Source organism: Lissotriton vulgaris, chromosome 1_2, assembly GCF_964263255.1.
Source record: "Lissotriton vulgaris chromosome 1_2, aLisVul1.2, whole genome shotgun sequence".
Taxonomy (NCBI): domain Eukaryota; kingdom Metazoa; phylum Chordata; class Amphibia; order Caudata; family Salamandridae; genus Lissotriton; species Lissotriton vulgaris.
The window spans coordinates 323167598-323194112 of NC_141686.1; the positions used below are offsets into that span (position 1 = coordinate 323167598).

Here is a 26515-nt window from a genome sequence, read left to right on the forward strand (position 1 = left end):
TTCAATATTATATGTAACAAGATATAGTTGCAGCTTATTTATCTTATGCAACTAATAACCGTTGACAAAGCCAATAGTCCTTATTTGTTGTAGGTATGATGTTACTTATTGTATCCCATATCTGGATGCAATGACGGAAAAAGAAAAATACAAGTTGGGTGGCACACTACACTAAACAAAGATTTTTAGCGCAAGTGTTTAAAAGCCACGCCCCTAATTAGTGGCCACGCCCCTTTGAGAGACACCCTGTTTTTTCATCCCACTTAAAGCCCTGCCAACAGGTTCAAAAACAAGCCAAATCACCTAATGCTGGTATTGTTAGCCTTTATTTCCACTTCAAAGAGGAACTATAATTAGAAAGCACTTTTAAATGCATGGTAGAGTTCCGTTAATGATCCGTGGCTAATAAATAAAGTATACAAAGACAGAAAAGTGCATTCACATAATTTTTGTTTACTGTCCTATCTGGCCTCACGCCCAAGCCTTTGCAAAGGCCTAAATGTCCTGTATTTACACATGGTGCACACAGTGCCAAGCACGTGGCTCCACCCACGTGCGTCCTCGCTGGCCGCACAGCCTCGTTTTCGTAGTCCCCGCCCCTTTACAGGCCCGCCTTTCATTTGTCTTTCCATTACGTCACGGATCCCGTCCAAACATGGCCGCCGAGCCTTTGTCCTTCTTCTGTGTCTCTAGCGAGGCCCCGCCTCCCTCTTCAGGTATGTTAGGTAAGATAGCGGAAGGCACCAAGTTAAGGCTGCAGCGGGGGTGGCCTGATTGGGACAGCGGAGCGTGTCACCGCCAGAGAGGTGCCCGTTGTAGCGAGTTCCAGTCAGTGTGAGCCAAAGACTCGGCTGCACAGAGGACACGCATCCTTTCCCCCGCGGGAACGGCTAGACTCCCCCCCTCTTGGGTGGTTCGATCCGCGTGCTCCTCGGCTGGCTCGCGCTCTGCGTCACGTGACCCGTCGTTTTTCGCGCGCTGTTTGAGGCGTCTGAGGTACCGAGCGCTTCACCTCACGAGCTCTTCTTCAGGGCGCTGCTGCCTCCTCGCACCCTCCCAGGTAAGCACGTGTGCATGGAGGCCCGCGGGTCGTATCGCGGCGGGGGTTCTCGGACTGTGGAGCTGGTCGCTCGTGTGGCCCCCGGGGTGTATCCCTGCTGGGGGTGGGCTCTGGCTGAACCGGACCCCACATGTGCGGAGTGGCCTCCAGGTGTCTCCCTGCTGGGGGCGAGGCTGAAGTGCTCGTCCGTCTGTAGATGGTGGCGCTGCCAGCTCATGAGCAGAGTGTGACCCCGGGGTGCTGGGGGCCTCTTGAGCACCCACCCATCGGTGGTACACTCACTCGAGCACTGCCCTCGTGGCCCCGAGGGCTTCCATACCCCCTTCCCCATCTCCCGTGTAGCTATGCTAGTTGCCACGCATCCAGCGTGTGCAGCCCCTGCTTGTGCATTTATTTATTTGATGAGTTTTTATGTAGCGCGGTCTTTACCCGAAGGTGTCAGAGCGCTTCACAACAGGAACAGACCTGATACATGAGAACATTACAGGTGAACAAATTACAAAAGCAAAAGTTACATTACATGAGGCAAAAGTGACAACTGTGAGCAACCAAAATACAAGAGGAGCAAACGGTGCATTACAGGAGGAAAAAAGTGACAGGTTACAAGAGCGTACAAAGTACAAGTAGAGGTAAAATACTGCAACTGACACTCCGTGGTGGCACTTGTGCAAGTATCGAAAGCAAACCAAAAGCAAGAGGTAGCAAACAGTGTGTTACAAGAGAAAAGTGACGTGTGCAAGTTACAAAAGAGAACCAAACACAGGCAAAAGGATAATACTGCAATAAATGGCAGACTCTCAAACCACAAGAACACACTGGGAAGGCACTTCCACAGTCATGGACAATAGAAATTTTCTAAACTAAAAAGGTCTTCCTTCAGATAATAGAGAGAGCATGAATTAACTTTGAAAGTGTCTTTGAAGGAGGAGAACTTTGAGGTCATTTTTGAAGGCCTGAAAGGAGGCGGTAACACACCCTTGATTTGCACATTAATTTAGCTGAATGCACGCATGGACGAGTGATCCTCAACAAACCCATCATTGTCGGCACTGCAAGATCCCCGGGTGTCATTCTTGACCAGACTCCACCTAATCCCCCGCATCACCTCCATTGCAGAGATCGCTCGATACCAGCTGCGCCTTCTGTGGGGATCCGTCGGTTCTTCCCGGAGAAAGACCTAATACTTTGGTCCAATCGCTAGTTCTCTCTAGACTGGATTATTTTTGCCACTAACATGATCCACATGTTTCGCCCTTGCTGTGCACCTCACTGCTTGGCTTTTTATATGTACAGTTCCATTTATTTTGACGTTTTCATCATCAATGTATTGCCGTCATCCTTCAAAAACAACCGGTGCAGTTCTGCACCTTATCTGATTTGGCCTTCTATCTGTAATTCTTTGCTGCTATTCATTATGGTCCTGTTTATCCTTAATGTTTGATTTGTCCTTTTGTTTGTTTATTAAGCATTCTGACGTTATTCTTACATTCCTGCTTAATTTTATTGTTTGATATGCATATACACATTTACTGTAAAGCGCTCTGATACCCGCAAGGGTCTTGTTCGCGCTCTATAAAACTTTAAAAAATGAATTGCAATTCTCTTCTGACGGGTTTACCCAAATCCCACCTCTAAAATCCGTCCTCCATTCAGCAGCTCGCTTCATATTAGGGTCTAAACGGAGTGACCACATCACTCCTATCCTGGCTCCTGATCGAGGCAAGATCTATTTACAAAACTGCCTGCATCACGCATCCTCCCCTCGTTACCTGGCAAATTTATTGAAATCGTCCGGTGGCTCTCGACCTCCTCTCAAGGCAGAAAAGCTTCTGCTTGCGCGCCCCGTCTTCAAAAGGGAAAGATCGATGGTGCAATCCTTCTCGGGCAATGCAATGAGAATCTGGAACTTGAACTCGCTTCCCCCCATTGCTCCGTGCCACCTCCCTCTACCTGGATCTTCAAAGCTGACCTCAAATCTCTTCTCTTCCAAAGACGCTTTCAGAACAAATACTTTCATCCTCTTGGTAGTTCGCTCTTCATTGTAAATTTGGATTTTTTCCTGTACATTCCTCACCCCTGCATGCTCTGATGGATTTTGTTTGCATGCCCTTCATTTTTAGTCTCCTGTTTATCTTTGTAATCTGTTATGTACCACTTTTCTCTTGTAACGTAACTTTCTCTATTGTACAGCGCTCTGACACCTTTGGGTAATGTCCACGCTTTATAAAAATGCACTAAATAAAAACTGCTTCTTTCTCTCAGATTAAAATCATGGCTCCCAAAGCCCGGAAGAGGAAGGTGGCAGAGGCCGGAGATGCCATGAATGGCCAGGTGAACGGTGCAGAAGGAGCGGAGAAGAAAGCAAAAGGGGCCATCGGTGAGGGCTCGCTGCGTGTTGTCATTGAGCACTGGTGAGTGTGGCTCGACTTCCTAAAAGGGCTCTGGGATGGGCTGGATCCCAAGTGAAGCAATGTCCACATGTAGAGGTGTGTGGTGGTTGGGAGGAAACATACAGATTTGTGCTAACAGCCTAGGTGGAGCATTGTATCTCCCCAAATGAGATGCAGAACTTATTTTTGAAAAGTAAAAAAACCCTTACCTTGGAGGGGGGGTTGTGGTTGTTTTCTTAACCTAGAAACATGTCTGCTCGTTTGGTGAACTAATAAAGCTGTATCTGTGACAATGGCATTTTGCTCCAACACAGCAAGAGCTGACGAGTGTATGGGCGTCAGGCCGATGCAGTGATTGAAGCGCTGCGTCAGGGAACCCCAGACCTCCAGGTGGAGGTAAACACAGAGAAACCAAGGAGGAACAGCTTCGAGGTGACCCTGGTGAAAGAAGATGGAAGCAGTAAGTAAGACCACGCCTTGGGACAGAGGCTTTGGGAGGGTGAAAGCAGTGACAATGGACGCACATGTTCGTGTGGACAAGTGTGAAAGCTGTTTAGAAGTGAATGGGCCATCTCAATTGGCTCTAGTGTCATGTCGTAGGTGGGTGAGCGATAAAAGCACAGGCATGTAGCAACCCTCAGTATGGAGGGGTTAGGAGGTGGAGGGAGATCAGAGTAGAGGCACGAGGTGAGCAGCTTGTTAAAGGTTAGGTAAATTGTTAGTTACCAGGATTGAAAGCCAATGTTAACTTGCTCACTCCTTGTGTTTAACAGAAGTGGAGCTGTGGAGCGGCATCAAGAAGGGGCCCCCACGCAAGCTGAAGTTCCCTGAGCCAGAGATCATCGTGGATGTCTTTGAAAAGAATGCACAGTAAATTGCTGTGACTGGAGAAGACTAAGGTGAACTTAAAGACTTGATATGACTTTTGCTGGCCTGTTGACTTATTTTGGGGCTGGGGTTGCCCATGTGTTATGGGCTAGACTTTTCTATTCGGAAGGAATCTATCTTTATTTTTACGAGTGGGGTTCTTGTCTGGAGTGGCACTAGAATAACTTACCTAATGGTATTCATTACTTCCAGTTAGCCTTCCACACCCCGTTATTGCTTCATAAGCGCATTATTGCCTCCTACACAACATTCATCCGTAAAAAAAAACTATTACTATGTCATCATCAACCAGGTCCCCACAGGAAGTCCTATGAATCTGGGAACATTATTATTTGAATTTGTAAGGTGCACAGCTACCCCTGGGTCTTTCCCGGCGCCAGCCAGTACAGAGCTCAGACTTAACTCAAGTATTTTGGAGTTGAATAGCCAGGTTTTTAGACTTCTGCGGAAGAGATCATAGTTCGTCTCCTTGCGAAGGGAAAGCGGAAGGGAATTCCACATGGTAGGACCCAAATAAAAGAAAGATCTGTCTCATGCAGGAGAGTTTGAATTTTGAAACCGAAAACCTCTTTTGATGGGCAGAGCGAAGAAGTCGCAAAGGTTGATGCTGCTTCACTAACTTTTGTTGGTATGTTATGTTAAGAGTTTTTGTATAGCGCGGCAGCTGCCTCAGCAAGAGAGCACTTCTATAGTACCTTAGCAAAAGTCCTACTAAAATCCCCTCCCTTCCCCCTGTAGGGAGGGAGCGAATGCAGGACTAGGATGAGAAAGTCTGACTCTGGAGTAATGAACACTACTGAAAAGTAGCAGTCATTACCTACATCGTCAGTCTCCCTCGCCACAGTCATATTTTTTTTTAAAAACATAAATTTTATTGCAGATTTGCAGTATCGCAGTTGTCACACTGGGTTACATCTCTTAACTCTTTCTTTCGTTCTTTTGCTCCCGCATCTGCACACAGCCTTAAAGCCCACAGACCGGAGGTCGGGCGGCGATAAACATAAAACTTTCCGATGCCTGGTAATATGTAGCAGGTGTAGACCACCCTCTTACATTTGTGCTCGTCTGCTTTTCTTCTGTTCCTCGCTATGAAATCCCCCCCAACCATTACGAACTGTCCCCAACTCCCCTCCTCCCCCCTTCCCAGTCCACCACCAACTCAGGAGTATTTTCTACTACCTCTTCTATGGGTTCAATCAGGAGTTAATGTCTAGTGTCTTCCTAGATTTGCGATGTCCCTGGTGTGATGCTGGGGCCTTCCTCCATGTCGTCTAGTTCTGCTTCATCCTCCTGTAGTGTGCTCAGGGCTTGGACCAGTGTCTCCCAAGCCGCCGCGTCCAACGCCCTATCATTTGGTTTACGGCGAGCCATCTGGTATCGGTGTGTACTATCACAAGCGGCCCATTTCAAGAACTCACTAATCCATCTCCTGTGTGTGGGACCTACTCTTGCGTTCCAGTGTCGTGTGATTTCCCTTTTGGCTACCATCAGGCCCATGTCTATAAATTTACTTGTGGTTTTGTTTTTAGGTGTGTGGGGGAACTAGTGTAATAAACTGCTATATCATATTGGAATGTCCTATCCGTCACTTCCGTTAGTGTTTCGCCTACTGCCTGCCAGTATTCTCGGAGACCAGGGCAGGACCATAACATGTGTTTCAGCTTCGCTCCTTCCAGAGCACATCTCTTGCACCCAGCATTGTCTGTTCCGAAGTATTTCCTAATTTTCCCCGGTGTTAGATAAGCCCTGTGCAGCACATAAAAATGGATCTGCTGGAAGCGCGCATTCCTCATGCTGTTTCTGGCTCGCCTCACTAAACCGGCCCAAGTCGTCTCAGGGATCTCCCTATCAAGGTCTGCTTCCCATTTGACCTTTAATGCCGCCAGCGGTGGCAAATGTTCCCGTAGCATTCTAGAGTATAAGTAAGTTACTGCTTTATAGGTTCCGGCTGCCATCATGGTATACTGGCAGGCCATAGTTGTCTTTGGCTCTACAAGACCTTCCTTCTAGTGTGTTTGGATGGCCCTAGTCACTGCAGCGTGCAACAAGTGTCCACCCTTCGGCAGTGCATATTTCTCTTGTAGCTTCAGATAAGGAACCAGTACCCCATCCCCGTAGAGGTCGTCTACCACTTGTACTCCTGCTTCTTCCCAGCTCTGCAACTGGGACCAGTCCCCACCGTGGGGGAGTGCTGTTAGCATTCCTAAGGGTATCTCCGGGGCATACGGGCGTTGCTCTCCCGCCCGATGCAAGATCGATCCCAGCAAAGCTTGAACGTCCGTTCCTCAGCTGTCCGATCCCCAAGAGTTATTCTCTGTTGTAAAGCTATATAAGCCAAAACGTGGCGTGGAGTGCCCTTATTCCTCTCGCTCTCCGGGCGGTATTCTCTCGCCACCTCCTGCGTAAAGATCTGCAGTTGAGCCGCCAAATAGTAAAGTTCAACATCGGGGGCTGCTAGGCCACCCCCTCATCCTTCGGGCGGGTGAGTTTCGCCAGTGCAATCCTACATCTGCCCGTCCCCCGTATGAAGGAACTCATCTGGGATTTCAGGTGAGAAAACAGGGATCTAGGAATCCAGACAGGAAGGGTGCAAAAAAATAAATGAAGGCGCGGCAGGCCGATCATTTTCAATAATGAAATGCGCCCAGTGACTGTTAGCGGAAGCGTGGCCCAAAAGGTCATACAGCCCTTCAGCGCTCGTATGCATCTGCCTATGTTGCCTTCCAGTGCGTCCGCCGCCCTGTGGTGTGTGTGTGTGTGTATGTATAAACACCCCTAAATACTTCAAGCAAGCAGGCTCCCATCTAATCTCAGGACGGTGGTCGGGCGGTGCTGTGTCCCGTCTCAGGGGCAACAAGCAGGTTTTCGACCAGTTGACTTTCAGCCCTGATAATTCTCCGAATCGCTCCAGTAGGCGTTCTGCCCCCTTCAATGCTTCCGTCCCGTTTTCTAGGAATAACAGGTCATCCGCGTATAAGGAGATGAATTGTTGACCCCCTCTGCTATCTATTCCCTGAAAATGCTTCCTCGTGCGGGCCTCCGCCGCAAGGGGTTCGATCGCCAGGGCGAACAAATGGGGGGATAGGGAGCAGCCTTGCCGGGTACCTCGTTCCACCGGATATTGGTGTGAAACTAGAGGTCCAATCCTCACTCTAGCCACCGCTGCCGTATACAGTACTTGCGTCCACCAGATATATTCTTCCCCCAGTCCAAAGTGCTCCATGGCCCTATATAAGTATACCCACTCCAGGCTAAGAATCGCCTTCTCTATATCTATCGACAAGACCAGGGGCGTCTGGGCCTCCATGTGTGGGCTTTCTACCAAACGTGAGAGTCTTATATTCATCGTCGTGTTACGAGCAGGAATAAATCCCGACTGGCCCTCATGGACTAGGTCGGGCATGTGCTGTAGGAGCCTCTCTGCCAGTAGTGAGCTTAGTATTTTGTAATCCGTAGTCAGCATGGACAACGGCCTGTAGGAGGCCGGGTGTTCGCTCTCCCTCCCTGGTTTTAGTAGTGGGATCACTAAAGCCTCACGCATGGACTGGGGTAGATGACCGGTCTTCCTGGCCTCGTTATATACCGTTTGTAGGCTAGGCGCCAATAAGTCTATGTATGTACTGTAGAATTCAATTGGTAGCCCATCTAGGCCCGGCGTTTTGTTACGAGCCATTCGTTTAATTGCCCCTCTAATCTCTCCCAGTTCTATATCCCTTCCTAATTCGGTTGCCTGTTCCTTCCTTGTGGTAACTGAAGGCCCTCAAGAAAGGCGTTTGTCGTCCTCCTGCCAGCGCACTGCTATAGAGGGTCGTGTAATAGCTCTGAAAGCAGGTTAATATCTCCATCTGGGAGTATTGCATTTGTCCCTCCTCTCCCTCGATCGCTAGTATCGGAGAGCTACGCCTAGCAGGATTAGCTAGCCATGCTAGTAATGCTCCAGCTTTGTCCCCCTCAACGTGGGTCCTGAGCATATATGCCTTGTGATCGAAGCTGCGGAGGCGTTCAACCTCTACCGCCTCCTTAGCTGAGTTGACCTCTTCCTGTAAGTCGGGGTGCCCCGGTCTCGCCCTTTCAGCGTCCCTCAGCGTAGAGTCCGACTTTCGTAGATCCTCCAACAGTACCCTTTGCACACCTGCATGTTTCCCTATCTATCCAGAGTCGTGTCCGCTACCGAGTTAAGGTCTCCCCCAATTAGGATCGGGCCCTTTAGGAAATGTGCCAGTGACCCCGATAAACTAGTGAAAAAGGACACCTGGTCAGTGTTTGGTGCTTATATGCTACACAGTATAATGTCTCTGCCCCGCAGCCTGCCCTCCATTGCCACATAGCGTCCCTCAGGGTCTATTATGTGCCTGATCGCCTGGAACGGGACACCCGCCCTTATCCATATCAAAGTCACCCTAGCAAACGCTGAATAAGCGGTGTTAAAAATCTGGCCCCTCCATCTCTTTTGTAGAGCTACCCCTTCCGATTTCGTGATATGTGTCTCCTGCAGCATCGCAATATGCACCCCCCCTACGGACCAGATAGGTGTGTATTTTGTGTCTTCGTGCCATTGAGTGTAGTCCCCGCACATTCCAGGTTATACATCTCACTTCATTTGCGCTAGTCATTGTCCCATAGTTCGTAGTACAGTCCCTGTCGCTGTTCTGTGGTATCGTGAGTGGTGGTATCTCCCCAACTAAACTTCAAAACGTCTGGCATTGTAATCCCCACCCGTTTCTGAGTCAGCCTTTGTCGAAAAAACGGAACAACCCCAACAGTGTCCTCTACCTCCCCACCCCCCCCCGTCCTTCTATTATTAGTTGCTTATCAAATGATCTCCTCCAAGGTTTGTGGCGTCCCCAGCGGGCCTTTTGGTGCTGCGAGTCTCCGAGGTCTCCGACTCTGATCCAGTATCCTTGGCCTCAGAGTTCGAGCCCCGTTGTGATGGGGATGCGCCCGATCCCGACTACTATTCGACTGCCTGCAATGCAGCCTGTCTTTCCGCCTCCGTCTGGGACACCAATGGTTTTTTCGAGCCTTGTCGTCGCCATCGCAGCCTCTGTGATTTCCGCGTCTGTGTCTTTGCTCTCTCCCGCTCCTCTCGGACTCTGGCTCCGTCCGTGCCTGCTTTATACGTCTCCCACCAGTCCCAGGCATCTGCCGACGTGGGGAAGAAGTGTGCTTTGTCGTCCAGGACAACTCTTAGTTTAGCCGGGAAGAGCAGGGAGTATCGAATTCCCTCATTCCGCAGTTCTCGTTTTATGGATAAAAAAGAGGCTCGCAGCTTCTGCGTCTCAAATGTATAGTCCGGGAATAGGGTCACCTTGCTGTTCGCTACTTGGAACGGTCCCACATCACGGGCCCTCTGGAGCAGAAGGTCCCTATCCTTGTAGTGTAGCAGTTTGGCCACTACCGGTCTCGGGGGCAAGCCTGGCTTGGGGGGCCTAGCCGGGACCCGATGAGCACGTTCCAGAGTGAAGAATGGCGAGAGGCCTTCCGGTGCCACCGCGGTCTTAAGCCAATCGTCCAGAAACCCTATCATATCTTCCCCTTCTGTTTTTTTCCGGCAGACCCACTATCCGAACGTTGCTGCGATGGCTTCTGTTTTCAGCATCCTCTGCTCTCCTCTCCAGCGTTTGTATCCTCTCCAGAGCATCCAAAAGCCTTACTTCCATGTTTTTGTGGGCCGGGGTTAATACCTCCAAGATGTCTTCGGCTTCTTTGACTCTATCCTTGAGTTTGTCGTGGTTCGCCCTCAGGAGTCCCAATCCCGTTACCACCTGCGCAATGTCATGTTGCAAAGCATCTCTAGTTGCTGCGATAGCCTCGAGGATGCGGTCCTGAAGCTGCTGCAGGTCCGAGGGTCCCGCAGTGCCCCCTCAAAGGATTCCGGGGTCGCGGCTCCCTCGGTTTTCCCTTTGGTTTTCCCCATGGTGTTAGGGCAGTACTCGCTCCGGTGTCCGTGATCTGTGTTGGTCTTCTTCAGGCCGCAATATCGTGCTTCACTGTCACCTCAGCTCACCAGTTCCGCGGCCGGCCCGCTACCAGGAGAGTCGTCTTCAGCTACGATCCCAGACGGGGCTCCGTGACCACTCTATCCCCCTCAATCCGCTTCGTCACTGTCCTAGTAGCAGCTTCAGCCGCTGGGCGCCCGCTCCAGCCCCTTCCCACGTTGTGCCGCCTCACCAGGTTAGGATGCTTCTTCTTCCCCCTGTCACGGGTCCTCGTCCGTCCGATGTGGCGAAGGGATCTCAGGGCCCAGGTCCTGCTCTGCGGTGGTGGGGGCCCGTCCCTCGATGGCGTCCTTACAGCAGGGAGGCCCACTGTGCAGCCTCCGTCCGCTCCCCCCTAGGGCTGCACAGCAGACCAGATGCTGCGCCGCAGTCTTCTCTTGCCTAGGCCGGCCGGTCAGGCCTCCGCTTTTGTATCAACTACGCGCCCACAAGGAGGCAGACAAGCCCTGGGCAGCGCTGCCTGAGCCCGTCTATCTCCCACTTACTTAAAGTGCGGGTGAAGGACTCCGAGCCGCCACTGGAGGCCGAGGCCACGATCCTCCCTCCCTGCCGTGCGCCGCAGGGGTTCCTCGGAGGTGTCCGTTTTTCTAGACCAATTCTGTTTATGCCCGTTTGGTCTGGGCACAGATCCCACTTTGGCTGGACCCCACAGTTTTCCCGCCCGGTCAACCACGGCCCACCAGCCTCCACTGGGCAGCCTCGGACCCCTCGGTGTCCCCCGGGCCCGTCGGTTGTTTGAAGGCAAAGCTGCTCCCGTGCTTCTCGGGGCTTCTTCTCCCCCAGTGTGGTCGGCCGTCTCTACTCCAGTCCCGCTGTCTCCTGCTGCACAGGTTAGCCCCTCGCACTTACACTGAGCAGAGAAAGCCGCCAGGCGCTCCTCTCGGCAGGGATCGGCGTGTAATTTCCCCCCACCCTCCCCCCCGTTCATGAGGCGAGCCGGGAGCCCCGTCGTCCCCCGGGCATCTCTCGCCCTCCTCCCAGCCGCACGGGGGTTAGGCGGCACCCCTGCTTCGCCCCAGTCGGCTAGGGATCAGGAAGGACGGCCTCTGCTTCTGCCCCTCGGTACCTCTCAGTTCTACCTGCTGCCGCCTCGGCGCCTGGGGTCCAGCTCGATTCAAGCCGAATCTCGGCAATTCTCGCGGTTATCTTCGAACTTGCCTCAACGTCGCCAGCTCACTAGCTCTACGAGTAGATCGCTTCTCCTCGCCCGTTCAGCTTCCGACAAGGCGCTTCCCATTCAGTTGCGCTTCTGTCTCTCCCGACCTCAGAGCTGTCCGCCATTTTGTGCCCCTCCGTTTTCCGATTAACGATCGCCTCGCTGGCAAGCTAGTTCTCCGCTCCTCTGACTATCGAGGTCCGGTCTGCGTGCGGAGGCTCTCGCAGGTGTTTCCGCTCTGTTTGGCAGGATAATTGCGGGGATCAGGCGTGGAGCTCTGAGCTCACGCCGCCATTCCCGTCGGCTCTGTAGCCACGCCCCCTCCCTCGCCACAGTCAGTACTTCATGAGCATACACCTAAGCCATAATGGGGGCAAAAACTAAGACCCCACCCATTGTCTAGTTAAACAGCAATTCCAGAAACGTACAGAAACTTATTTCACTGCAAAAAGCCCAGCTCTACCAATGCAAGCAGAGCAAACTTCACCCAATTTTTATTGGGAAATGAAAGTATGATGGTCAGACCAAGTGGCTGCTGCGCAAATATCATTGAGTGAAGCCCCATTAAATGCTGCCCATGAGGAAGAGATCGCTCTAGTGTAAAATCCCTGAACCAGAGAGAGAATAGGAAAATGTGCTATCAGACTGGAAGGAGGGATATCTAGATACCCAAGAAAGGTGACCTGAGTAATTGTGTGAACAACATGGGTATAACTCTTTATCACCCCCAGGCAAAGTGTTTAACAGAGTCCTCCTGAACAGAATGAAGGAACAGAATGAAGGAACATGTGTGTGCTCAGTTGGATATCAGCAAGCTAGCTTCTGCCAAGATTTGATTTAATTATTTGTATAGCGCTTGAATCATCCCCTGGGGGGGTATCTCAGCGCTTGGAAGCGCAGCAATGGTAGTGGAAAGGAGATTAGAACAGGGCAGTTTTCAGGAGTCTTCTGAATTTAAGATGATCCGGGCACTGTCTTAGGGCCAGAGGAAGTTGATTCCACATGAGGGGGCTTGATACGAGAAGGACCTGCCTCCGGATGTAGCCTTTTTTTATGTTTGGGGTTTTGAGGAGAGATTGGGAGCTGGAGCGCAGAATCTGGGCTGGGTAATAGCGGTGAAGTCTCTCTGCTAGATAGGGGGGCCATTGCCCCAGATAGCTTTGTGTGTAAGGCAGCATATCTAATTTCACACGTTTTCATATAGGCAGCCAATGCAGCTGGTGGAGAAGGGGAGCAGAAGCTGATCTGGGGGGAATTCAGAACCGTGCGGGCGGCAGTGTTCTGTATCATTTGTAGTCAATTAAGGAGGACTCATTTGCTGCGATCAACAGGGCGTTGCGATAGTCCAGCTTGCTTAGAATCAGCGCCTGTGTGAGGGTTTTCCTTATAGTATCAGGGAGATAAGGAAAAGGTTTCCTTAGTAAGCCAAGAGTGTGGAAGCAGGATCCGACTGTGACATATTTTTTCATGTTTAGGGACTGTTCAAGGTGTATACTGAGGTTTTTGACTGTGGTTGCTGGGGTTGGGGGTGTGCCTAGTTCAGGGTGCCACCAGGAAGGTGACCATAGGAGGGGGGCATCTCCAAAGAGCAGAACCTCCGTTTTCCCGGCGTTCAGCTGGAGGAAATGGCTTTCCATCCAGCGTGAGATTGCCAGCATTCCTAGAGAGAAGGTATTTTGGGCAGATTGAGAAGTTCTATTAAAAGAGAAGGTGAGCTGGGTGTCGTCTGCATATATCGGGACTAACCCATGCTTTCTCAGGAGGGTTGCCAGCGGGGCTTTGTATATGTTGAACATCTATGGGCTCAGGCATGAGCCTTGTGGCACCCCCTTGGTGAGTTCCTGGGGATGGATCCTGTCCACACCAAATTGCAACACTGCACATCATCTCGCCTTTTCTCTTCTTGCTGACCAAAGAATGGATCATGAAGCCATCCACAGCATGGAGAAGTAATTGGGTCCAGTGGACACCTTGGACGCAGCTCAACGACCTGAACTTTGCAGACATCCTGGCCTTATCTCCCCATCCCATCTGGAAGTGAAGACCGAGATGGTGGCCATATCAGTACAACTTGACCAACATTCACAGGGAGAATTCAATGTCCTGAAGGTGAACACTCAGAACAAATGCGGTCGCTCTTGCAGGCGATTCACTGGAATAGGTTGAGGCCTTCACCTACCAGGGCAGTGTTGTAGACCAGCAGGGCAGCACATAACGTTGAAGGCAAGCATCGACAAAGCAATGGCTGCCTTCATTCAGCTAAAGATCTGGAGCTCCAAGGCCGTACATCTGCAAACCAATATCGGGCTTTTTAAAAAATTTGTTTTTATTTTCCATTAACAGCAATTGGCAGTGATACATTATAGTCAATACATCATGTAGTGTGGTTCATTCTGGCTCGACTTCGTTCATTGGTAAAATACAATCAAACGATATATTGACACCAACATTTCTTCATTATACTACATCAGAATTCTCCTAGTCTGAGTCAACCTCTCCCTCCTCAATCCTTGGCGGCTCACAAATATCACCCCATAACTTGTTCCAGGCCCCCCATATTTTTCCCCATTTCCCTGGGCAGCCACGGTGCATAAAGACAGCCCTCTCCGCCACCATCGCCTCATCTATATCCCTGCACCACTTTTTGAGTGTCAGCTGTACTGCTGAACCATAACAGGGCGATATTGCGCTCTGCCACCATCATGCCCACCATTACCCAATCTAGTTGTCGGTGGTTCAGATCGTTGGGCTCCCATACATTTAGCAGGCAGCGACGAGGCTCAGGTAACCAGGAGATATCTATGGTCTGGGAAATCGTACGCATTACTGCTGTCCAGTATGACGCCATGTATCTACAGTCCCAAATGGTGTGGAAGAACGTGCCCTCCTCCCCACAGTTCCGCAGGCAGAATGTATGTGTAGCTTTCCCTATCTTGTGTAATGTCGTTCTGGTATAATATGTACAAGTAGTATTTTAAGTTGGAACAATTTTAACCTAGAGGGAATTGCTGTTTCTCGGGGGGGAGGAGAGGGCCTCCTGCCATTCAGAATCCTCAGAGGAGCCCACTTCCCTGGACCAGTTCTGTTTCAATGTGGACGTCGTGTCTGGGAGATTGTTAATGAGTTTTCAAGTCAAGGAAGTGGCCTTTTCCGGCATATGGTGTGTCAAAAGCCTATCTTCAAGAGGAGAGGATTCCTGTAGGACAGTACCCATTGGTATAGCCGACTGGAGTGCATGCTTAATTTGTAAATATCTGAATTTCTCCGTCTGCGACATCTCATACTGTGTTTGTAGGTGAGAGAAATCCACCACTTTGCCCTCCTTCCAGAGATTGCCCACCACCGAGATGCCAATGGTGTCCAAAGCCTGGAATACCTTACTTTTACGCAGCAAGCCTAACTTGCAGGAGTCCCACGGCGGTGTCATCTGCGTGATAATCCCCGAACAGCGAAGACGTCTGTTAGCCTTGTACCAGAGCTATATAGAGTGTTGCGTCGGGCCAATTAGATCTGGAGGTAGGTGTCGGCAGTAAAGATAGCCTAACAGCCCCTTACACTCCAGAGACTGTCAGCGAGGTATGCCGGCTCTGTCTGTGGGGCGTGTAACCAGAAATGTATTTGCTTAAGATGCTCAATATTTGGAAGTGCAACCCCCCCCCCCCCCCCTTCCCCCCCCCCCATAGATGCGAGACTGTCGCAGCTATAGCTTTAAAAAATGCTACAGGGACCAGAGATGGGGTGTTTTCAAGTACGTACAAAAAGCACAGGAGTGCCATCATTTTATATAATGCCGCCTTGCCCAAAAGCGTTATGGGGAGAGCCTGCCACACTTTAACGTCACGTTTAAACCGCTCCAAAAGGGGGCGGAGATTCAAAGCGTAAAATTCGTTTGGGTCCGGTGTGATATAGATACCCAGGTATTTGAATGCTGGGGTATCTATTCTAAGGTAAGGAATCTATCACTAACATGTCTCTTTCAGATGCACAAGTTACTACTTGTGTAACGATATATCTTTAAGAGACATTAGTTAGTGATAGATTCCTTACCTTAGAATATCCCCAGGCTTCAGACTGGATACGGAAATTTTTGCATAGCAGTACCCTTGCACGTTGGTAGGCGTCGTCGGCGGCTCCGCGTCCGTCGTGGGCGTCGTGATGACGTCGTCGGAGTACTTAGACGCCGCCTTCGCGTGCTGACGTCAGTTCTTAGACACAGCTTTTCCGCGCCAGAAACGCAGAGCTATGCTAAAAACCAACACTGGTGCCATTGAAACTAGGGCCCTGAAAGGGGATGACCTTAACCCTAGATATTGGTTCGCAGAATGGGGAGGATGGGTGAGTCGGTAAGGAATCTATCACTAACTAATGTCTCTTAAAGATATAGCGTTACACAAGTAGTAACTTGTGCATCTGAAAGAGACATGTTAGTGATAGATTCCTTACCTTAGTATAGATACCCCAGCAATACCAACCCCGGTGGTGGGTCTGCGAACCAATAATCACACCAGAAGGTCCTGGAGGACAGAACGGCCAAAGAAGCCATCCCTCCGGACTTGGCTGTCCAGGCAATAGTGTCTTGCAAACGTGTGCAGCGAGGCCCATGTAGCTGCCTGGCAAATGTCCTGCAAGGGCACTCCTTGGCCCAGGGCAGTTGTAGTTGCCGTGGCCCGAGTGGAATGAGCCCTTAGTCCAACAGGGGGTTCCTTCTTAGCCAAGGATACACAAGATGATCCACCACAAGATGGTCTGCTTGTGCACTGCCTTTCCCTTCTTAGCGCCCACGTAACCAACAAAGAGTTGGTCATCCACCCGGAACTGGCGTGTGCGATTTAGATAGTAAGAGCGCACGTTTTGGGTCCAGACGGTAGAGCCTCTTATCCTCTTTCGAGGGATGCGGAAAGATGGTGGGCAAGGTGATGGTCTGCCCGATGTGGAAGGCTGTGACTACCTTGGGCAGGAAAGAGGGCCTTGTCCGCAACACAACCTTGTCTGGATGGACCGAAAGGAAAGGAGGTTTAGAGGATAGAGCCTGGAGCGCACTCACTCTCCTGGCAGAAGTGATAGCAACCAGGAAGGCAGTCTTCAAGGTAAGAAGGCGGATAGGACAGTTGTGAAGCGGCAAAGGGAGCGCACATCAGAAAAGTAAGAACCAGGTTCAAGTCCCACTGAGGCATCACGAAGGGAACAGGTGGAAACTTGTGTGATGCCTTTCAGGAATCGATTAACAGGGGACTTGAACAAAGAAGGTTGATCAGGCAGCCTTAAAAAAGCTGAAAGAGCAGAAAGGTAGCCCTTAATAGTGCCCAGAGCAGAGCCCTGCTGGGCAAGAGAGAGAAGGAAGAGAAGAACCTCAGAAAGAGGGGCAGAGAGAAGATCCACAGCCTTTGCTGTGCACCATGCCACAAATCTGTTCACCTGCAGGCGTATACCGACTTTGTGGAGGGACGCCTGGCTGCCAGAATGATGTTACAGACTTCAGGAGGCAAGCCAAATGGCCTAAACTGTCGCCGCCCAATCTCCAAGCATGGAGGTGGAGACTGAACAGGCTCTGGTGGAGAACAGTCCCCTGCTACTGCGACAGAAGGTCCTCCTGAAGAGGCAGACTAACCGGGGGATCGACTGACATAGTGCCGCCTTGGAAATTCCAACGCGCAGAACTGATGACATTGCGCGTTCTCTTTGGTGGCGAATAGATCTAACCAAGGCTTTACCCTCTGCTGAAAGAGCCCTTGCGCCACGTCCGAGTTCAGACGCCATTCGTGATCCGTCATGCACTGGTGGCTGAGTTCGTCCGCCCTGGCGTTCAGAGAACCTGCCAGGTGTTGAACCACCAGGGTCACACCCTGATGTTCCAGCTACTGCCAAAGGAGCAGAGCCTCCTGGCAGAGGGTCCACGACCCCACCCCGCCCTGTTTGTTGCAGTACCACTTGGCGGTAGTGTTGTCCGTGAACACCTGCACTACACTCCCCCGGACAGAGAGGAGGAATGCCTTCAGTGCTAGACTAATAGCCCGCAGCTCCAAAAGGTTGATATGGAGCCGGGACTCCGCCGGAGAGCAGAGGCCTGTGATCTCTGCCTCTCCCACGTGGCCTCCCCAGCCCTGGAGGGACGCGTCCGTCACAACTACATGCTCCAGTTGGGGAAGGGAGAAGGATCTGCCGCGGACTCAATCGCGGTCCGTGGGCCACCACTGCAGCTGTCTTGCAGTGCCCTCCGAGATCAGGACATGGTCGGACAGGTTGCCCTGATGCTGGGCCCACTGAAACTTCAGGTCGCACTGCAGAGCCCGCATCCGCCAACAGGCGTGATGCACCAGAAGGATGCAGGAAGCCATCCACCCCAGAAGCCGCAGCGTCAACCTGACCGAAACTCGGGATAAAGGCTGAAAGATTGGTATCAGAGCCTGTATGTCCCGAACCCGCTGTTCGGGTGGGTAAACTTGAAACTGCGCCGGGTCGAGAACCGCTCCGATGAAAAGGAGCCTCTGAGAGGGACACAGGTGTTACTTCAGCACATTGATGGAGAACCCCAGCTGGTGCAAGAGGTCTGCTGTCGTCTGGAGGTGGCTGACGACTGTCTGGGGCGAGCCCGCCTTCAACAACCAGTCGTCGAGGTAGGGGAAGACAAACCTAACCTGCGCAGATGAGCTGCGACCACAGCCATCACCTTCGTGAACACCCGTGGGGCGCTAGTAAGGCGGAAGGGGAGCACGGTGAACTGAAAGTGGTCGTGGCCTACCGTGAACCGGAGGTAGCGCCGGTGGGCCGGCAGGACGGGGATGTGGAAATAAGGGTCCTGCAAAACCAACGCTACCATCCAGTCTCCTGGGTACAGGGCAGCTAAGACCTAAGCCAGTCAGCATTTTGAACTTCTTCCGGAGGAAGCCGTTGACGTTCCGTAGGTCCAAGATAGGGCGTAGGCCCCCTTTGCCCTTCTTGGGTACCAGAAAGTAGTGGGAGTAGCAACCACATCCTACTTCTGGCCCAGGACCGCGCTCGATGGCCCCCTTGGCCAAGAGGGCCGCAACTTCCTCCTACAGAAGATGCAAATGATCCCCCGATACGCGGTGGTGTTGCGGTGGCATGGCTTGAGGGGTCGTCTTGATGGGGAGGGAGTAGCCCCTTCGGACGATCTGCAGCACTCACCTGTCCGACGCGACAGTGCGCCAGTGGTGATGGCAAACCCTGCCCCCCACTGGCGACACATGGGCCGAAAAGCACAGACTAGGAGGGTTTTGAGGCGGATGCTGCGGGGGAGGGTGTGGACTGGCCTTGCCGTTGTCCCCGACCGCCTCCGCGCTGGATGGTAGCCTGCAGTGCGTGGCTGGCAGCATGTGTGGGGGCGCCCCTTCCTTGGCCACGAAACGAGCGAAAGGCACCCGTTTGCTGGCGCAGGCCGAGAGGCCCAAGGACTTGGCCGTAGCCCTGGAGTTCATAAAACGCTCAAGCGCATGGTCTGCCTTGTCGCCAAAAAGGTGAAGCCCATCAAACTGCATGTCCATAAGTGTATTCTGGACATCGGCCAAAAAGTTGGCGGACCTCAACCAGGCGTGGCGACGAATCGCCACTGTCATTGCCATCGCTCTACCTAGTGAGTCGGTGTTATCCAGCCCACACCGGATAGAATATTTTGCAGCATCCCGGCCTTCCGCAAGGGCTTGGCCGAGTTTGGCCCGTTCCTCCAACGGACACTCTAGCAGCAATTCCGCGACCGTATCCCACAAAGAGTGGGTGTAGCGGCCCAAGAGGCATGCTGTGTTGGAAGACCGCAGTCCCAGACTAAGGGAGGAGAATACCTTTTTGCCGTACTGCTCATACCTCTTGGATTCCCTGTCCGGCGGAGCCGACGGGAATGCGGTCTGGGAATTTGATGCCTGGATGACCATGCTCTCGGGGTGGGGTGGGTGGACAGGAAACATGGGTCGCCCGGGGCCGGGCGGTGGCGTCTGGCCACGTTACTATCTACGGGTTCGGGCCTGGACCAAGTGCCCAAAAGAACGTCGGTTAAGGCCTCATTAAACGGCAGCAGAGGCTCGGCCGAGCTTGACTGCGGTTTAAGGACCTCAGTGAGGAGGTTAGTCCTCACGGCCATGACGGGGAGCTCATGGCCCAAGGCCTTGGCTGCCCTCATCAACATCACACTGTAGGTTGCCCCCTCCTCTGTATCCATGGTAAGAGGTGAGACAAAGCCAGTGTCTGGTGATGTGTCCAGACCACTGGCATCCCAAAGTCCACCTGTCCAGTCCTCTTGAGACTGACACTCTCAGGTCAGTGGGTCCTCAGACCCCTCCCAATACTCCTCTTCACCCATCCCCTGATAGTCAGGGTCGTCAAACGATGAGGCTGGTTCATAGAAGCTAAACTCCCCAAGCGGTGTCGAAAGCGGTGCCGTTCCGACGCCGGAACCGGAGCGAGGGAGGCATCGGGGGCGGCGCCGGTGAGTAGGCCAACCGGCGCGGATCCAATGGGGCCCTGCGGCGCCTGGGCTGAAGCACCCGACCCGCTAGGGGCCCCAGACCAGTCCGCTGGGCCCTAAGGCGCCGTGGAACCCGTCGGAAGAGTGTATAGCAAAGCAATCCAGGCGCAGAATTTGGGACCGAATCCTATGTGTTGGAGCACAGCGAACAGATAGGGCCATTCCACGGTATCGAACACCATAGTAGCTTTGAGTGAAAGGATGACTGCAGGCTCAGTAATATATGCTGTGCGCGCCAGGACCGCGTGGAGCCGACGGAGGTTGAGGGCCGTGCTTCGATGCAGCATGAACCCCGACTGATCTGGGCTTACTAAGGATGAGGTGTGGAGTCAGCCACATCGCCAGTAGTTTGGCAAGAATCTTAGGCTCCGCGTTTATAAGAGATCGGGCGGTAGGAAGTGCAGTCCGTCTGGCTTATGGATTGCAATGATTATGGCCAGTCGCTGATTCCTCGGCAGCTCCCTCGCCTGCAGGCGATCAGTTAACATGTCCAGGAAGAAGGGGGCCAGTGTTTGCACCGTCTGTTTATACAGTTCAACTGGGGGCCCATTTGGCCCCAGCGCCTTGCCAGATGCCAGTGAATAGGTAGCTCCCTGTATTTCATCAGTGGTAATGTCTGCCTCCAACAGGAGTGCCACTTCAGGGGAGAGCTTTGGGATCCTTAGATCCTTAATGTATTCATATGCTTCTGCAACCGTGTAGGACGCCCTAGGAGCGTATATTTGTTCATAGTGGTCAGCCAGGATGCAGACAATACCAACAGGATCAGAGATCATGGAGCCTTCGGGTGATGCCAATTGTGCGATAACTTTATTCGCTCTTTCTTTCCTGTCTAACCAGGCTAATATCTTCCCTGCTTTATCCCCCATCTCGTACACCCTATGATGAGTGGCCTGGATTTTACTTTGCGTCACCTCCCTTTGGTAAGCCACGACTTCAGTTTGTTTAAGACGAACCGCCCGGGCGGTTCCAGAAGTAGGGTGGGCCTCCTGTTCGGTCAGTGCTGCGGCTAGTTCTGCCTCGAGGTTATCTAATTCCGCCCTCTGTCCCCGCTTGTGACCTATGATTGAGGCCAGTGCCTGCCCTCGCAGGACTACTTTATAGGCCTCCCAGAGCGTGCTAGGTGAATCCACTGAGACGGAGTTTTCTTGGAAAAATTGTTTGGTGGTGTTTTTGAGGGTCGCCATGAGGTGCCACATGGAGGAATCCAGCAGGTACGGGGAACATGAGTCTAGTGTAAGTTTGATGATGGGTATATTTTAGCATTATTGGAGAGTGGTCCGATATGCCCCATGGGCGGATCGTTACTACTTCTATGCCCTGTAAGCCGTCTGCTGATACCAAAATGAAATCAATGCGCGTAAGACAGTTATGGACCCCGGAGTAGAAAGTGTAGTGTTTCTCGGCAGGGTGTTTGTACCTCCAGCTATCTGTGAGTCCCAAGGCATCTATCAGTCCAAGAAGACGTCGCCCACCCTGCACCCCTGATCTGACAGGGAATCTGTCCAATGTGCCATCTAGTGTATCATTAAAGTCGCCCCCTATCAGGAGTGACGCTGCCGGGAGTTTTAGCAAGAACGTTGTGAGGGCGGAGTGGGCTTGTGTGTGGAGGGCAGGCGGAATGTATACTGATACAAGGTTAAATAACCGCCCTTCCCATTGACACGTTAGTGCCGCGAAGCGTCCCTGATCGTCAATTCGTGTCTGCTGTACCACCAGCGGGAAGTTTTTCCTAATAAGAATCCCTTTACCTCTGGAGCCTGAGAAATTCAGCATGCACCAACATTTTATACCCCATCTATCCATAGCCTTAACCGCCGATCCCACCAGATGCGTTTCTTGCAAAACGACCACTGCCGGGCCACAACGTTTCAAGTAGTGGAGTACCAAACCTCTCTTCACTTTGTCCCCCAACCCACGGACATTCCAGGTCAGTACAGTTAGTGCTGTCTGGGGGGCTTGTAGCTCTTGCGAAGCGTTCTCAGCCATCATAGAAAATGAGGTGTGTCAAACATCTAGGGTGACACTCGTCTCGCCAAGTTCCAACCATGAACCATATTGCTGCCCCACTAAAATTGCACATAACCAAGTCATGAGATGAAAACATACATATAAGGAAATCAACAGTATTAAGCAAACTAGTTACTTTCCCATCCCGGGTCCCACCCACCCTCCCTGCTTAGCGAACCTTGAACTGCCCGCCACACCAACTTAGCTGAGTGCTTCTTCCTTCCCTTAGCAACAAAACTTGCTTGTCGGGGAAAGAGTCCTACGAGGTATCATCCCTTTAGAGTCTCTCCGGCCCGCCCCCGTCAAACCACAAGACAGTCCAAACATCGGTGTCCATGTTGCCGCATCCAAGTATCAATGAGTATCTTCGTCAAGGCCGGGTCTATTCCTCTTACAGGGGTATTTCGCGGTGGAGCTCTCGGCTACCGGAGCTCAGGTCGTCTGGGGCGTCCCCACCTTCTCGTCGATGATGGGGTCTCGGCTGGCAGTCCGCTCTATTCGCAGGGCGCCATCCCTCCAGCCACTCGTGTGCCCCCTCTGGCATGTCAAAAAACCAGGTCCGTCCCTCAGCTGCCACCCTCAGTTTTCCAGGGAAGAGCATGGAGTACGGCAATTCCTGCACCCTGAGGTTTTTTTTTTTTACCGGTCAAAGAAGCTGCGACGTAGTCTGGATACAGCTGCAGTGTAATCTGGAAAGAAGGATATCGACTAATTCAGTATCCGGATGGGGGAGAGATCCTTGCTGCTTGTAGAATTACGTCTCTATCCCTAAAGTTGAAAAAGCGGGCTAATGCTGGCCTCTCGGCCGGGGGGGGGAGCAGCTCCCGGCTTCGACCTTTCACCAGGCACTCTGAGCTCGCTCCACCGGAAAGAATTGCGAGTTGCAGCCTGGTTTTAATCAGCTCTTCAACGTACAGATCCATAGCTCGGGCTCCTTCTGTTTCCAGAATACCTATAATTCTGACGTTGTTCCGCCTTGCGCGCCCTTCTTGGTTGTCAATCTTCTCCGTTAGCATCTTATTCTCCGTTCCAAGGCGGGTCACCGATATCTGCAGCTGCGAAGTGTCCTGAACCAGAGATTTTTGCCACTATCTCCACCTCTTGGACCCTGTCTGCCATTTTGTGGAGGTCCCCCCTCAGCAGAGAGACGTCCGTGGAGATTGTTCTGACCGTCGTCTGGACATTCGCCAGAGCCTTCATAATGTCGTCCAACGTGACCTTTTTTCCTCTGTCCCATTCCTGCTCTTTACAGTGAGGCGGTGTCGAGGCCAGGCCCTTTTCATAAGCAAACTTGTCCAGTTTAGATGGAGCTGCCTGGTTTTGTGGTACTCTGCACGCCATAGTCACCCGTTTCGTTGGGCGCAGGATAGATACAGATGGTAGGTGGCTCACCAGTTCAAGTATTAGCATAAAATCGCGGCTGCACCTCGGGGTTGAGGTCCGGTGCGCCAAAATACTCTGCAGTGTGGCGTTATCAGAAAAGGGGAGGAGGGAGGATGGGGCGGTGGAGTGTTTACCGTCTCGCTGAATTGGTCGTTGCTGCACAAACACCAAAAGTCCACTAGGTCCTCTCCCCCTGGGCCAGCACACAGATCCCAATCGGCCCGGAGGCCCAATAATTCCATCAGTTGAGATCCCCCCCCCCCCTCAGGTAGGTGTAACACAGGGCCCACACCGCAACGCTTGATTCTGCGTCCGGGCAAGGCACTGGGTCCAATATCGGGCTTTTTAACATAAATTTAAAGTTGGTATTTATGTACGGATCAGGAACTAAGACAACAGTGATCAGTGCTAGTATGTTTGCCTGGAGAGCGAGCAAGAGACTGTTCAAATCAAATACATTGTACCTGAAATTAGGATGAACGAGATGTACGAGTAAACCCAAGAAAACGGGTATGTTCTGCTGTGGCTCTCTGTCCCCAGATTCAGTGCTTCCCGTGGGGGCTATACTTCTGTCAATTATTTTTATATATATTTTTCCCAAATCATTTTTGTGTGAATGCTGTGCACGAGACAACGGTGCTCATGAAGTAAGGACTGGGACAATGTGGGTAATGCAGCTGGGAGTAGTAGCTAATTGCTGGGATGATTGCAAGCATTCCGCCATCCTAATTTTAGGAGAAAAAAAATCCAATTATATATAAAAGTACCACAGTTACAGCAGACAAAGCTCCTGAATCTAGCCATTCCTTCACAGTGAAGGATGGCAACTTTGCCTATACCACATGGTCGCCGGATGATCCTCTTAGCTAACCTAGATGTTACTTCTGATTTCACCACTACTACCCATGAAGTAGATAAAAGGCGAGCTGACAAAATCTGGACGGCTCTGATGATTCTTTGAGTGTGTCCCAAGAATGACGGGGTAACTTATTCCCATGGTACTGATGACCCATGTCTTATTGATATAATTGCTTGTGTATATAAAAAACTCTTGGTGTCAGTTAGGGCTGGGTGAGCTGGAAGTTCTGATAGACAACCCGTGTAACCAAGACCGTTCTCAGAGATTTTATTTCTCTATGGGAAGACTAATTGCACAAATATGAATAAGGTTCTATAATAGACAAATTCCTGGCCCATAAGTGCTTTCTTTTGAGACCTTTTTTTTAAAAAAAAAGATAACCTAACGTCCTTCCTCTGTCAAATTCAGGTTTGAATGATGCAGACAAATGCATTTATCTGACTTGGGATGGGGAATATAATAGGAGTAATGGCTGCCTGCACGTAGGAAAGCTTCTGAAACGTTGCTGCGCTTTATATTCTGGGACATTTTTAATTCTGTGAAGAAAATAAATCCTACCTAATTTTTTGGGGGTTAGGCAGCAGTTAAAAGTATATTAAGAACCCTCCGAACGGGCACAGATAGTTTCTAGTTCACAATATGGCCACGTTTTTTTTACCACTGTGTGGATAATGTGTAAAAAAACGGCATGCACTTTAGGTATCCTCATTTTTATTCTATTGCTTAGATCATCGGTTTTAAAATGGCTTTCTTGAGCCGGTATTGTCAAGACTTAGATTTACAACCCATTGTATGAATCTGCTTTTATTGTCAAATGAAATGCATGTTTTGTTATGAGTTTTATCCAAAGTAATGATTTCAATTTGGTATCATGCTCTAGCTTGACCTTTGTAAAAACAAAAAAACTATTGGATGCATATGAATGTCCTTTAATGAAGTTCTATATAGTGTTTGAACCTTTGTGAGCTTGCTCAGGGTCAGCGCCTACTTTTCTATGAGCCGTGTAATCCTGCATCAATAGACCGCACTCGTTATGCGCCTTGTGTTTCTTGTACAAATATAAAAATAAGGAAATAAAAACCGCAACTTGAAGGTTTTTGAACAGCATTCAGTATTGCTTCTAAAACTCTCAGCATGTATAACATCTTACTAGTCACACAACCCATCCTAATGTCTAACATGGAAGTAGGAAAAGAGCTTTACAATTGGTCATAAACCATTATAGAAGAGAACTTTTATCCAAGAATTCTTCAATTGCAACGATTTTCTGCAGTCTCACAAATGCTGTTCTAGCATAGATGGGCTTTTAAATGAGCAGCTCGTTTGTCTGAAGAAGCCATTGCTGTTTTAAAGGGCTGATGATGGAGTGAAGCGCTCACTTATGAGCACGTACACACCTGCTCAAAATGTCGGTCTGCTCATGGAGGTACGAGTTAACAATGGCAGCATGGTTTTTAAAAATCCATAAATGCTTACTTTGTACTGGGCTGTGGAATACCTTACTATTTCGCAGTTGGCAGTACTTAACATTCTGCGACCGCGATTAAGGGCGCTCCAAGTGAAAACACTTGCTACCTTATCAAGACTGAAAATCGTTAAGCATATTAATGTGCACAAGGACACAGCAAGTGTAGATATCTTTCAGGAATGTTAGCACAAGCTGTAACTTATGGCTAGAGGAGCCCACCATGCTGAGACTTAGTTGGGTTTGCTAGTATTTTGAGGCTCAGATGTTTAGTGAGCTCTACCTCTGCTTGCACATAGAGGCTGCTCCTTCCCTTCAGGCCTGAACTGTTGAGACTGCCATATTGTAATGCGTGAGTGCAGACCGTTTAACTCTTAACTGGAGAACCTGTAGATGGGTCATGGGGTTACACATTTTTGACTATCAGAAACGGAATATGGAGCCAGGAGAACTAATGGCGCCTTCATGTGAAGCACATTGACATGCCTTTTTTTTTCTTGTTGGATGCACTGATCTGTTTATAACCTGCTGTAGCTCTTATCAAGTATTGCAATATTTAATGCATAATTTTTTTTTTCTTGCAGCACGCCAGGTCAGTGTTTCTTTCTGAGTGCTGGGACAACCCATGACGAGTAGCGACCAACGGGCCCGCCCCAGTCGTTCCTCTGATGTTTCGTGCGCCTGTCGCTTAGGAGGGGATTTGTGGGCTGGTACTGCTTTAGAGCCCTCCTTGGTGGTGCCTCAGCAAGGACCACATTAACTACTTTTATAGCAAGTTTCTTGTCTCGATTGTGCCTTTTTTTTGTAATAAAGATAGTTTTTTGGTAAA

The 26515-nt window shown here is 50.9% G+C and overlaps 1 protein-coding gene across 1 annotated transcript; it reads left to right on the plus strand.

The window, feature by feature from the left end:
* The first annotated feature begins 714 nt into the window (after nt 1-714).
* SELENOH (selenoprotein H) lies at nt 715-26515 on the plus strand. The gene is made up of 5 exons (XM_086953790.1): nt 715-1060; nt 3323-3471; nt 3765-3910; nt 4224-4349; nt 26271-26515. The coding sequence occupies exons 2-4, from the start codon at nt 3332-3334 to the stop codon at nt 4322-4324; spliced, it is 387 nt and encodes a 128-aa protein (XP_086809916.1). The 5' UTR covers nt 715-1060; nt 3323-3331; the 3' UTR covers nt 4325-4349; nt 26271-26515.